Here is a 15,000-nt window from a genome sequence, read left to right on the forward strand (position 1 = left end):
TCCTCACACACATACAGTCATAACACACTCAACCAACATCATCACTGTACCCCCACACACATACAGTCATAACACACTCAGCCAACATCAGCACTGTATCCTCACACACATACAGTCATAACACACTCAACCAACATCGGCACTGTACCCCCACACACATACAGTCATAACACACTCAACCAACATCGGCACTGTACCCCCACACGTATACAGTCATAACACACTCAGCCAACATCAGCACTGTATCCTCACACACATACAGTCATAACACACTCAACCAACATCGGCACTGTACCCCCACACACATACAGTCATAACACACTCAGCCAACATCATCACTGTACCCCCACACGTATACAGTCATAACACACTCAGCCAACATCAGCACTGTATCCTCACACACATACAGTCATAACACACTCAACCAACATCGGCACTGTACCCCCACACACATACAGTCATAACACACTCAACCAACATCGGCACTGTATCCTCACACACATACAGTCATAACACACTCAACCAACATCATCACTGTATCCTCACACACATACAGTCATAACACACTCAACCAACATCATCACTGTACCCCCACACACATACAGTCATAACACACTCAACCAATCACTGTATCCTCACACACATACAGTCATAACACACTCAACCAACATCAGTACTGTACCCCCACACACATACAGTCATAACACACTCAACCAACATCATCACTGTATCCTCACACACATACAGTCATAACACACTCAGCCAACATCATCACTGTATCCTCACACACATACAGTCATAACACACTCAGCCAACATCATCACTGTATCCTCACACACATACAGTCATAACACATTCAACCAACATCGGCACTGTATCCCCACACACATACAGTCATAACACACTCAACCAACATCATCACTGTATCCTCACACACATACAGTCATAACACACTCAGCCAACATCATCACTGTATCCTCACACACATACAGTCATAACACACTCAGCCAACATCATCACTGTACCCCCACACGTATACAGTCATAACACACTCAACCAACATCAGTACTGTATCCTCACACACATACAGTCATAACACACTCAACCAACATCATCACTGTATCCTCACACACATACAGTCATAACACACTCAGCCAACATCATCACTGTACCCCCACACGTATACAGTCATAACACACTCAACCAACATCAGTACTGTATCCTCACACACATACAGTCATAACACACTCAACCAACATCATCACTGTATCCTCACACACATACAGTCATAACACACTCAACCAACATCATCACTGTACCCCCACACGTATACAGTCATAACACACTCAACCAACATCAGTACTGTATCCTCACACACATACAGTCATAACACACTCAACCAACATCATCACTGTATCCTCACACACATACAGTCATAACACACTCAACCAACATCAGTACTGTATCCTCACACACATACAGTCATAACACACTCAACCAACATCATCACTGTATCCTCACACACATACAGTCATAACACACTCAACCAACATCATCACTGTACCCCCACACACATACAGTCATAACACATTCAACCAACATCAGTACTGTATCCCCACACACATACAGTCATAACACACTCAGCCAACATCACTGTATCCTCACACACATACAGTCATAACACACTCAGCCAACATCATCACTGTACCCCCACACACATACAGTCATAACACACTCAACCAACATCATCACTGTATCCTCACACACATACAGTCATAACACACTCAGCCAACATCAGCACTGTATCCTCACACACATACAGTCATAACACACTCAGCCAACATCATCACTGTATCCTCACACACATACAGTCATAACACACTCAGCCAACATCATCACTGTATCCTCACACACATACAGTCATAACACACTAAGCTGCCATTCCTTCCCAAGTCCTGGACAACATGTTACATTGAAAGTACAGCCACCAAGCTTTTACCTATTATTATTGTTTTTGTTGTTGTTGTTGTTATTCCCCGCAGTCTGTCTGAATTATCATTTCAAGGAGGACAGTCAAAATCACCCATCATATTGTTACAGTGTTTTTATTTTTTTGTTTGTTTGTTTGTTTGTTCTTGTTGTTTATCAGTGTACATCCCAACTCAGTAGAAACACAGATTAAATCAACCAGTCGTAGTCGTACAGAGCCGTTGGCATAAACACACACACACACACACACACACACACACACACACACACACTGTGCAGAAGCAGTGGGTTGCTGAAGGCTCTGTGAGGAGGAAGTGCTTATTCACAGACAAACAGCCACAGTGTTGATAGTGCTGTGAGGCTGTCTGTCTGTTATGAGTGTGTGTTGTTATGGAGAGCTATTCCGGCCTACATTCATTCTCCACTATTGATCTGACTTACCCAGTCCTGTCTGTGAACCTGCACTACAGCCAAGAACATCCTTTAAAAAAAAAAAATAGAAAAGAAAAAAAAGTCCTTCCCCAGGGGTACTAAACACGCAGACAGAGAGCAAATGCGGCAAACCCATCACTGACAATTAGCAACAATTTGCGCTGAAAGCAACCCTCTCATCAGATAATGCTGGACTTTCATTTAGTTAAAGCAGAAAACATCCAAAACTGTAGCAATAACAGATGATTATTGCTTAACTTCTTCAAAATATGTCTTTTTTGTGTGTGTACGTGTGTGTGTGTGTGTGTGTGTGTGTGTGTGAGAGAGAGAGAGAGACAGAGACAGAGAGTGTGTATGTGTGTGTGTGTGTGTGAGAGAGAGAGAGAGAGAGAGAGAGAGACAGAGACAGAGAGAGAGAGGGTGTGTGTGTGTGTGTGTGTGAGAGAGAGAGAGAGAGAGAGAGACAGAGCGGGAGAGGGAGAGTGTGTGTGTGTGTGTGAGAGAGAGAGAGAGACAGAGAGAGAGAGAGAGTGTATGTGTGTGAGACAGAGAGGGAGAGTGTGTGTGTGTGTGTGTTGTGAGTTTGCTGATGGTTGCAGCTGCTGTTGTTTTAGTCGTTTTTTGTTTCCTCTAATCAAATCATAAAATGAAGATGAGTCCATCATTATCATCGTTATTGTCGCATAACTCTTTAAGCAGCAACAGTTTTGTTCTCACACGTTATTTGAAAACAAGTACAAAGCATGTACTGAGTGTCTGATCCTCAGTCTTCCTAAATCAATAATTGAGCCTGTACATCATCATATCTGCTTGTATGCAGTAGCTTGAACATAGTATATGTCAAGACAGACACAGTGCATTTAAACGTCAGCCTCATCGTTTGTGCTTGGCAATGTTCACCGCTCTGTTTCCCCCACATCCAAAGCTCTTCCATACATTTATTCAGCGTTTGAAGGAGCACAATTGATTTCTCTTTGATTGAGGCTATTTGCCTAGACTTGACACAGTGAATGCATAAAGTGTGTACATGTGTGCTCTAATTGGTGCTTTCAGCTTCTGAGAATCTCTGCCCTATTGTGATGTCATAACTGATGCCCCTCCCTCTTCGTTGCCTCGGCACTGCTGAGGTGAGGGAAAGGTCTGCTTGACTGAGCAAGCTGATTGAGTTCTGATAGTAATTATCTCTGTGACCTTGCTATTGCTACCTTCAGTTGTTATTTAACAAATTACAAACTCAAGCTGGTATAAAGATGGCAGACAGTTGTTTGTATCTTATCATGCCATTAATTCCACTGTTATTATCTTTCATTATGGTAGACAGAAGTGTTTTATAGGTTTGGCTAGATGGTGTTTGCCCATTCAGTGGGAAAGTATATTTTGAGGTATCTGAGGTCATTGAGTTGGTCTGATAAAAAAAGACATTCAACAATGTCTGTATTGATTAGTACACCTATGTTTGCAAAAAAATATAATATTATCAGTTTTTGGCGTTTGATGCACTGTTTGGAATAGCAAAATATGAACATTTGATTAAATTACACATATGTGTGTTGGAACAAGTTAAACTGGGCATTGAAAGAGAGGGGGGGGAGAGAGAGAGAGAGAGAGAGAGAGAGAAAGGAGAGCGAGAGACTGAAACGTTGGCTGCTGACAGGGATTCATTAAATTTGAACCTCACAGTGTCTCTATTTCAACTTGTCTGATTCCTGTTCTTTTCTCATCTCTTATTCAGATGGAAATATTGGAAATTTTATAGAACAGGAGTGAATTATACTCATACCATGGGGAGCGTTTACATACAAAGTGCTTACACAAACTGATCCATACACAGATCACCAATCAAATTTACTGACACTCCCTCTTTTAAAAAAATGAATATATCCAGAAGTTCAACAAATGATCATTTTCGTCCAGACCCAGAGATGTTTCTCTCAGAGTCAGGCTGTAGTCTAAGGTTGGCTCTAGAATTTTTTTAACACAGGATTGACTCAAAGAAAGCACAAACTATGGTTAAAGACCTTGGCAAAAAAAAACAAACAAACAAACAAACAAGTAGAACAGAACAAGGCCCATCACCCCTCAACCTGCATCAACTAAACCCCAGTGTCCTAAACCCCACTGTCCTAAACCCCAATGTCCTAAACCCCAGTGTACTAAACCCCACTGTACTAAACCCCAGTGTCCTAAACCCCACTGTACTAAACCCCAGTGTCCTAAACCCCACTGTACTAAACCCCAGTGTCCTAAACCCCATTGTACTGAACTCCAGTGTCCTAAACCCCATTGTACTGAACTCCAGTGTCCTAAACCCAGTGTCCTAAACCCCACTGTACTAAACCCCAGTGTCCTAAACCCCAGTGTACTAAACCCCAGTGTCCTAAACTCCATTGTACTAAACCCAGTGTCCTAAACCCAGTGTCCTACACCCCATTGTACTAAACCCATTGTACTAAACTCCAGTGTCCTAGGGGAGCAGGTGCTAGGACCATGAAGCCTGTCGTCTGCTGGGATCCTCAGACATTAACACGCATGCCATATCAATTATGAGGGTCCCTGAGCAGAGCTAATGGAATAAATTCAAGTACAAGCCGTTTGCTAATTGGCTGCAAAAAGGCAATGAGAGGAGGAAAGGGAACTGTTAATCTTCCAGCCCAAGGAGACAACAATCCTATCAGCACAAACGCAGAGCACAGAGAGAGAGAGAGAGAGAGAGAGAGAGAGAGAGAAAAGGGGGGGGGGGGGCTGGGGGGGGAGTATTGAAACCTGTCCATGCTTGTTAAAACAGGTATGCGTGAACAGTCAAAAAAAAAAAAAGAAAGAAAAACTCGAAGTTATGAACATTTTGAACTGTCCTTGACGTGAAACAGTTAAAAGCATTGGCCCATTGAATAAGCTTTGCATCACGCCTTGTTTATGGTGTGAATGAAGTGTCCGCTCTACTGACCATGTGTGAAAGGCAAACACTTCATCTCTCTCTCCAATACCCGCCCACACACACGCGCACACACACACACACACACACACACACACACATGTACCCCCTTCCTCTGTCTAAATGGATCAGTCTGCCCTTGCCCTAGATACATAATGAGGACTGGTCAATGTTAAGCACCTGGGGGTGCGTTGTGATGATGGGGGGTGGGGGGGGGGGGGGTTCAGAGTGAAGAAGCGAGTGACGCTGAAAAAGTGAAGAGGGAGAGGTAGAATGACGTAAACGCGGGACTTGAAAGATGAGTCTCGCCTGAAGCGCTACTCCTACTTCACCTATCAGCTTCAACGCCGCGCAAAATCAAACGCGCCATCGTTAAATCAGGCTCGCTTTGTTTACGCTACAAACACGATTCTCAGACTGCAAAACAGGAAGTCAAGATTTAAGAAGTCTGCATTCTCTATGAGGCCTACGTTCACCCAGGTGAACTGGAAACAGGTTGGTCGAGAAAGAAGACAAAAATTAAATATATAAAAAAAACTATAATAAAATTATAGTATGACGGACATAAAAATTGTTGTGGTGTAAACACAGGACCTCAAAGTTATTTTATATAAATTTCACTGAGGCTTTACAAAAAAAAAAAGATTCTAAAGACAAGTCCCGTCTAGACAAACTTCAAGTCTGTCTCAAGCAAACACATTGATTTTCATTCTCTCATGTATTCCTCCCCATAGCTGGAAAAAAAAGACAGCATGCATTAAAAATCTAGCAGTAAATATTTGAAGATCTTGCTTCTTGATGTTATTTGTTCTCTTGCAGATTGTAAATTAAATCTCTGATTATGCTGGGTTTACAAGTCAGCATAAATGAAGAATTCAAAAAAAAAAAAAAAACAGCTTAACGGGCGTCTGAATATCCGTTATCCGATTTGATGACGTTTATTCATTCACGTTCTCAAAGCCTCAGCCACACTCACAGATGGAGATGTTGGCTCTAGCTCTCAAAAACCACACACACACCCACACGCACATACGCGCACTCACACACTCGCACACTCAAACACACACACACACACACACACACAAATAACCAGGCTGAGTGAACACTCACACCCTGGGTCTGCAGCAGCAGATATGAAAATATATTTATTTACCTCATTTTAGAGTTCTGTAAACAGTGTCCTGAGGACCCGATAGTGACTTATTCATAATTCCAGTAGCATGGCACTGGTTTTACATTAGAACACTCTTTCATACGGTGACGTTTGACTGTTCGTTTTTTTTATTTTGCCGTAGTGTAAGTGTGTGTTCTTGAGAAAAAGCAGCAAAACAACAAAATGTTTTCTATGTGAAAAGAGTGAAAAGTGAGCGGCGAGAGTGGAGACGCTGCCGGGATCCCGGTCAGGGAGCAGGGACAGGTTCCTGTCTCAGTGGAGGAATGTGGCACTGGGAGACTGTGAAGGGCTCAGTGTGTGCGTGTGTGTGTGTGTGTGTGTGTGTGTGTGTCTGGGCCTTTGATTTCCACCAGTCTGACCGCCTGCTGTCCCTTCAGTTATCAATAACACACTGTCAATAGTCAGCTCCTAGTTACGGCCAAGCAAAAGAAAAGTCGAGCAGGACACCTATAAACACATACAGACACACACATATGCGTGCAAACACACACACACACATACACGCACACGCACACACACGCGCATGCACACGCGCACCTGCACATGCACACACTCATACACACACGCGCACATGCACACACTCACACACGCGCGCGCGCGCACATGCACATGCACATGCACACACACACACACACGCGCGCGCACATGCACACACACACACGTGCGCACATGCACCCACACACACACATACACACCCATACGCGCGCACATGCACACAAACGCGTGCGCACACACACACACACACACACACTAATCTTTATATATATAATACTGATATGTATATAAACACTAGAAACCACAAACTCTGACCCTAGCCCCAAACTTTACCTTTATCATAACCTAAAAAATATTTTATAACATGTAACAAAAACAATAACATCTTAAAAAAAAACACACACACACACACACATTTTCATTTGTGGGGTTCGACAAACGTTCCCATAAAACTAACACGTCTCAGATGTTTATATCATAAAGGGAACATCTGGTCCGCACAGCATCACACACACATACACACACACACACATACACACACACACACACACACACACACATTTGGGAACGGAGCAGTCCGTTGTGTCATTTGACCGCGGTTATCAGCCCTTTCCCACAGAGAAATGTTCTCTCTGTACTGGGCAAGCAATGACCTTGTTATATGAAAGATTATATGGCTAAGGTCATGTCTCCACAGAACATGACGTTAACACAAGCTGAGCACGCTCTGTAGCCTCTAGTCACAGAACAGAGGACTACTGTGGACAAACATTCACCTAAGACTAACCCACAACACTGCTCTGTTTTTCTCCTCCCTTCTCCTCTCTCCTCTTCTCTTCTCTTCTCCTGCTTTCTCCTCCCTTTGCCTCTCCTCTCCTCTCTTCTATTCTCCTCTTTTCTCTTCTTCCCTCCTCCTCCTTTTTCTGTGTAGTCTGATCCGTTTTCCCCCTTCAGTCATCTTAGGAGAAAATCATCAAAGGGCACAGCGGAGGAGGATAAGAATAGCAAGTGCTCTATTTTTAGCCCAATGAAAGAAATGTCTCCACACAAGCTAAACCACCTTGCCTCGCCAGCTCTCTAAACACTTATTTATAGAAAGAAACAGGTATACATTTCTGCAGATGAGGTGCTTTTTGCTCCAGTACAAAAATAGGCACTTTGGAGCCAAAGGATTTTTTTTTTTTTTTTTTTTTTTTTTCTTTGTCCAGATGATGCTTGAATGAGAGCGCTGTATTTGTACAGGGGGACAAGGTTACGAGGATCACATCCAATCCAAGTCTTGGTCAGCCTGTCTGTGCATTAGAGAAACCACAGAGATTTGGCCGTAAATCAAAGCGTAATAACATTACACTTTTCACACGTGAATGATTGAGTTTGACCTTTTTCGGGCCGGTAGGTGATGTCATCAATCTAGCGCAGACATTCTGGAACCCATGGGCTCTATGACATCACACAGTCCAAAGGTGATTCTCATTCCATGGTCAACCGGCTATCTCTCTCTCTCTCTCTCTTTCTCTCTCTCTCTCTCTCTCTCTTTCTCTCTCTCGCTCCCTCTCTCTCCCTCTCTCTCTCTTTCTCTCTCTCTCTCTGAGAGCCTGAGCATCAGTAGCACTTGACGGATGTCCTGGCTGCTCTGAAGATGATGATCTCTTTAATTATGTATATGCTTGCCTTCCAGAGACACTGAGAAGTCCCTCAGCTCTGGCTAAGGGCACACCCACTGCCCACCTACTGACACAGTCATTTGTAGACAGCAAACCAGGCAGAGTTTTATTAGCTGTGTCGCTCTGTTAACTGTTGGGATTTACAGCGTGACAGGCCCGTGTCTGCTATTAGTCTCTGTTGGGATAAGAGACGCTGGGGACATTTTTAGAAATGGAAACAAAAACAGATTTACATTGACAACTTTTCTTGGTGGTGAATCTGCTTTGCCTCACAGTTGTTGTATTCATCAAATTTGAATGACTCCTTTCTTTTAAGAATGACCAACACTCACTTTCTCTTTCACATCAGGCGTTGAATCCTCAGCCATATTCCGTTCAGTGTGATCTCTGACCAAACACTGAGTCACCAATGCTTTTCATGCAGGCAAATGTTATAGGCCCACGAAAACCCAATAACAAGATCAGGGATTGGTCAAGGTATTCGTAATTCTCCAATCATCAGTAATATTAATAGCTTGCACATGTGTATTATTGTGATGTGTGCAAAACTTGTCAACATTTCTGGCCCTGGGAGTGTCACCTGTAACGTGTATTCCCACTGTCATGTCTGTGTAAACGTATGGGAACATTCAGAAGGGAAGGGCAGGGCAGAAACTAACCTTGGGTCAGTTGTATATGACATTTTCTTGAGGCAAAAAAATATTTTTGTTCTAATGAACACTTCACAGGAAGCATAGATGACGTGAATATGGAAAATTTTGGAAACTAAAGTGCATCTCTATACCTTTGTTACAACTCCCAATCTGTGTTAGTTTTAGCCCCGCCCTCCCCATTATGAGGTCATAACAGAACACTGAATGACAACAGGATACCCTTTGTCTTAAGAGTCCATTAGAACATTGGTTCCTATGGATACAGATTGGAGCTTTATGCAGGCTTTGACTTGTCACACGGTATTACACAGAAAACATGGTATTGGATTGGAGAGCAAATATCGACTGTTTCCACTCAATCATCGGTACAGCCTTTAACGGGACATGTCCTGCCTCAGGGCGTCCTTATCACACGCCAGGCAGACACATTGCAGGGACAGCAAGCTGTAGCCATAACTCATGGCCGTTCCGTAAAGCTAGGTTTTACATCAGCTCCTCCATAAAAAAAAAATCCCACACAACCAATTTTCCATCTTGTCTGAAAGCTGCTGAAACCTATTTATCAACTGCAAAGGGGTGCCCATACTTAGGCTGCACGTAATGTGCGTGTATCTCACAGTTTTGTGTTAAGTTGCCCATCTGTCAATAGGATTGTGGTGTCAGATGAAACCGCAGGGGAGTGCGGTCATGACAGGGAGGTGAAGAGGAGGTGGTGCACCTCCCAGAGCCCTGTCAGCCTTGGAGACAAGATGATTCAAATGGCTCTTGGGGAGAAGATTATTTCACCATAACCAAGTATGAGAGAAGTACATAAAGCACACAGGCCTTGTTCACTGAATGACACATGAGGACAGCGTGTTGGGCTGGACAAGGGTGTGGTTAAACTGCATGGGAGTTTGATGTTCATCACAGCTCATTAGATCTGGTCACAGGAACATCCCAAATGACAGTTTACAAGTAACTGCCACATGACAGTTTACAAGAAAGTATCGACTTGTATAAGAATGAAACATGGACTAAACAAGACTGTCTGTGAGAACAACTGTCCTTAAGGAATGCAAAGTAAAATATTCAACTTGCAGAACAGTTGTTTACAATACAGAATGTTCTAATACACAAACAAACACACATCATGCCTTACCTATACCCGTTTCTGCAAAGATTCACAAAGCCATACTTAAATTTAAAAAAAAAAAAAAGAGGAGTTAGTCCAGATACAGTAACAGCCAAATACACTGAATTTCTCCCTAAAGAGGTAGGAGCTATGAGGAACTTGACTGTCAAATATCCTTAAACTACTTTTTTATCCGCTTTTTTATTCCACCGTTTTGTGGGCTTGTTGGATTTGACTTCACAAATATAATATACCCGCGAGATAGTAAGTGTATCATATTGAGCACGAACAGATTCTGTGATTCTCCTCTATATGAATAAGGTCACAGTGCCAGAGTACTTGCACTGCGTGTTTCCATAACTCTGTGTGTGTGTGTGTGTGTGTGTGTGTGTGTTACTGCCCTTCAGGCACACTGGCCTCCTGTACACCCCTTCATTTACACCTCAATAAGCACTTTCTATATGTAGGGACATTTTTGCTAGCAACACAGTTCAGAGTCATTTTTCCACAGAGACCAGAAGGCCTCCTGATGGAGATGGAGAGCGTTTCCACAGGCCGATATTTGAGATGGATTTTCGACCTTTCTCTGTTCTCAGACTCACTCACAAGTTTCAGAGTAGAGTTTCAGGTAGTAATTGTGATGGAATAGAGGGAACTGTCTAAAGTTTGTGAAGTTTATTCTCTGAGAACACAGCTTTAAAAAAAAAGGAAAGAAAAGAAAAGAAAAAAAGGCACATCATTCCAGATTATTCATTCATTCATTCATGCATTTTCTAAGCCGATTATCCCATTTAGGGTCACGGGGAGTGCTGGAGCCTATGCCAGAACTCATTGGGCAAAACGCAGGGAAATACCCTGGACGGGTCGCCAGTCCATCGCAGCTCCCCGGATCAACAGAACAAGATTATCAGAGGTTGATATGAAAGCTTTAAAGACATAACTAATGGGCCTACACAGAGCATGACCGAGAATAGTCCAAATGTGTTCATGTGAGATACTTTCTTGTTTATATATTTCTACAATTTTTTTTTGTAATTTTAGATGTTCCCTTAAAGGTAACTCAAAAAAGGTTCGTCTCTGCCCTCTGGCCTTCAAAGGTTAAAATCTCCAAAGAAAAACAACCCTTTAGAAGAGTTCTAAAGTCCATCAAACACTCTAACACAGACATGCTGCGTTCAGATGATTTTATGATTCTATTTCTGTAGCTTGATACACAGGAAAAAAAAAAAAAACGGGAAGTATTCCGGAACATGAAGGAAATATTCAGAACACAGAGAAAGAGGTTTGATGGAGGAAGAAGACTGTGTCTGTGCAGATGGTTATAAAATATGCATCTGGAATCCATCATCGAACAAGAATCCATTAAGGTTTTACGATTCCCTGCAATATTTATAAGACAAAACAAAACATTACCTCTTTTAACTCAAAAGTGTACACACAGAGAGAGAGAGAGAGAGAGAGAGAGAGAGAGAGAGAGAGAGAGAGAGAGAGAGAGAGAGAGAGTGTCTCAGCACTTCTGTCCACATCTGTTATACTTGTAACTTCCAAAGACAAAAAATAAATAAATAAATAAAAAGCTTTTCATGGAATTCCAGAGATCTCTAGATATTCCATAAGACAAAACACAGCGAGTATGGAACGAGCAGTCTGTGCCTCCCCTTCCTAACTGACAGAACAACCTAATTCTCCAGGAAACATTAGTCACAGTGACACAGGGAGATTAAGATCTTCATGTGAAGTTAAGTCAAAAATATTCTCTCAATATTGGCGTCAGATATCTCGACTGATAGGCCTACGTGTACATATCGTTATATGTATTGACATGTGTACATGGCTGGATTTCAACAACTAGACGATTTCATCTATTCCTTTGACTGTAAACTCTTCCGTCCTGATGGAAAAGCTAAGCGAGGGAGCACACATGGGCTCGTATGAAAAGAGAAGAATTATCGGTCGCTTTGAAGGCTAACTTAGCAGGCGAGAGAACATGTGTTATCCGCAGTTGTAAATCCGATCACAATTACGTCCAGTTACACACATGGCAATGTGTCTGTGTACTGTCTGTGCGCAGACGGACCTCTGCTGCCCCTTGGTTATTGAATCGTAGTCTAATACCGCTGACACTGGCATGTAGATAGCAATAATAATAATAACAATAATCTGTAACACCTAGGTGTCGTTGATATTATTGCTTTAGTGACAAAACGAGACTCTCTAAGCGGTTGTATTCTACCCATTTCAAATAATTCTACGAAGAAGGCGTCAATTTTTAGGGTATTGCACAATGCATAGGTTACCGCACGAGGAGGAAACATAGGGGAGAAAAACGATGGATCATCAGCAGTTCTGTTCGGTTGAGCGTTTTCACCACAAACAGTAAACAAAAACAGGAATACTATCGCTGGTGGCAACTAAGCATCACGCTCAATTTCCACCGTCAAAAAAAAGAACCACGTGCATCCTTTCGCTCAAACTACGGCACTTAGATCAAAGTAATCGCAATAAAGACCGTTCAAACATCGATACACATGCAGGCTATGTAGACGTCGGCTAAGGTGAACCTGACCACACACTTTCAGTCCACAAGACCGTACACTGGGAAGAACACAGGCAAGGTCGCTCGTACCTGGATGCTACAAGAAACCTCCGAGTCGTCCAGGAGTCGGACGGTACATTGGATCTCTTGGTTCAGGGATCGGATGCTTGGACTGCGAAATCGAAGCATTTTCATGGTCCTTGATTTTACATATCAAAGCAGCTCAGTAGAACTGATCTGGTGTAAACACGGGCCACCGCGATGACTAAAGCATTTGTCGCCAGGAGGAAAAAAGAAGGCAAGCTGTCGTATTACAGGACTTGAAAAGCGATCTCTCTCTCTCTCTCTCTCTCTCTCTCTCTCTCTCTCTCTCAACCCCTCCCTCGTAATGAAATGTAATTCAATCCTGTAGCAGCACGAAATTTGCAGGTTTTAACAATCCTTCCGAAATTACACGTGAAAATGTAATACGTTGTAGCTCGTGTTTATTTTACAGAAAGCGGTATGGTCTACTGCTTTTGGTTTAGAATTTCCCCACCCTTACACTTCACACAGTAGTTTTGTCTGATCTGATGGTTTTGGGAGAGCTGGATTACATCCTGAGAGATGGCTTACATTAAAAAACTGTGCCTGTGAGTGTTGCTATAGCTACACAGATCCCATAGAAGTGTCTTTTGACTGCCACCGTAAATTGGCCAAGTAGCTTGATTCAGAAAAAAAATGTTTGGACATTTGACGTTATTTGTTTCGGAATTCGAAATAGTAAAAACACTCATTTCAATTGTAGTTTAGAGATTACATATTCTAATTATTTGTTTTACGCTATATGTTCGTTTTCTTTAAGGCTACGGCCTCTCTGAAACGCAACACCTTAAAACGCCCAAATGTTACCCTCCCGCGGAAGCTCACAGAACTGCTGTTCTTTCAGCACCACCACTGACGGCGAATCAGCACCATGGACGTGACCGCGGATGAAGGCAACCAACGCGCGCCGCATTAAACGGTTTAATGTAATTGTTCGGCGTTTCTTAAAATGAGTGGCTCTATGGCTGACTCATGCCAAATCAGGTTGATGCGTCACTCCCTATCGTACTTTGATTACTTTAAATTATCCTCTTTGGGCCTGACTGTGACAATGCGATTATTTTGTTACAGACTTTTTTTCTAACCGGACGTTTCTAGCTTACGATTTTAAATTACATTTTACTAATGGAACTACCCAACTGTAGCGTCAGGTTAAGAAACTGTCATTTCAAAATGGCCATGTGCTTAAAGACAGTATTGCTGTAATACCACCACATTAAAGAGGATTACACGTGTAGACATGAAATTAATAAAAGTTATTTATATACATGACAGGTGTCATAAACACACACTCCAGCACAGATTTTTTCTTCGCTCAGAATGTCTACAAATCATTCACAAACCTGAGCTCACGTGCTGTTTCATTCTGGGGCACATGGATGCGCTGGAAGTTCGAGACATTTTTTTCATTGATTTAAATATAAGAACTGTATACATGACTAGCGCAAACGCCTTCCACAGACATGAAGTTAAGGTCATTACCTTTCTATTGTGTCTGTGACGCGCTACTATGAAAACAATGAAGCATATTTTGTTAGCAAGCAACAAATCATACACGAGACTGTTCGTTTCTTACTTTGAAAAAGTAGTTTCTTTATTAAAAAGAAAAATGTAATTTTTTTTTTTTTTACTCTTTCGACTTTGAAGGAAGCAGCAATTACTTGGAGTCATCACCTTCAGCCCACATAACCTCTGCAGTAGCGTTTTCTCACCACTAGGTGGCAGGGCTCTCAATCCAAAGAACACAAACGTTTATTTCAGTCCCAAATTAAATTAGCCTTGTGAGATCTCCATCAAACGAAAGAACATAGCAACGAGTCATGGAAAGGAGTGTATTGGGCCAAAAGTGGAAAGAGTGGATGGTTTATGTTGATCATCTCTTAAAAGGAGAAACCGTCTTAGTGTGTGAAGACTGACGAGAATATGC

General features: G+C 42.3%; 2 protein-coding genes across 2 annotated transcripts in view; both read right to left on the reverse strand.

Moving 5' to 3' along the window:
* The window catches only part of frmd3 (FERM domain containing 3), a 38,289-nt gene extending 25,105 nt beyond the window's left edge, over positions 1-13,184 (reverse strand). The window contains exon 1 of the mRNA XM_030780303.1: positions 13,080-13,184. Coding sequence (XP_030636163.1) covers positions 13,080-13,184 — 105 coding nt within the window. The remainder of the gene's footprint in view (positions 1-13,079) is intronic.
* Positions 13,185-14,748: 1,564 nt separating this feature from the next.
* The window catches only part of gkap1 (G kinase anchoring protein 1), a 7,489-nt gene continuing 7,237 nt past the window's right edge, over positions 14,749-15,000 (reverse strand). Inside the window, exon 12 of the mRNA XM_030782056.1 lies at positions 14,749-15,000. This exon is cut by the window's right edge and continues 161 nt beyond it. The gene's annotated coding sequence lies outside the window, so the exon portion shown is untranslated.

This window comes from Chanos chanos, chromosome 1 (genome assembly GCF_902362185.1).
Source record: "Chanos chanos chromosome 1, fChaCha1.1, whole genome shotgun sequence".
In the NCBI taxonomy this organism is placed as follows: Eukaryota; Metazoa; Chordata; class Actinopteri; order Gonorynchiformes; family Chanidae; genus Chanos; species Chanos chanos.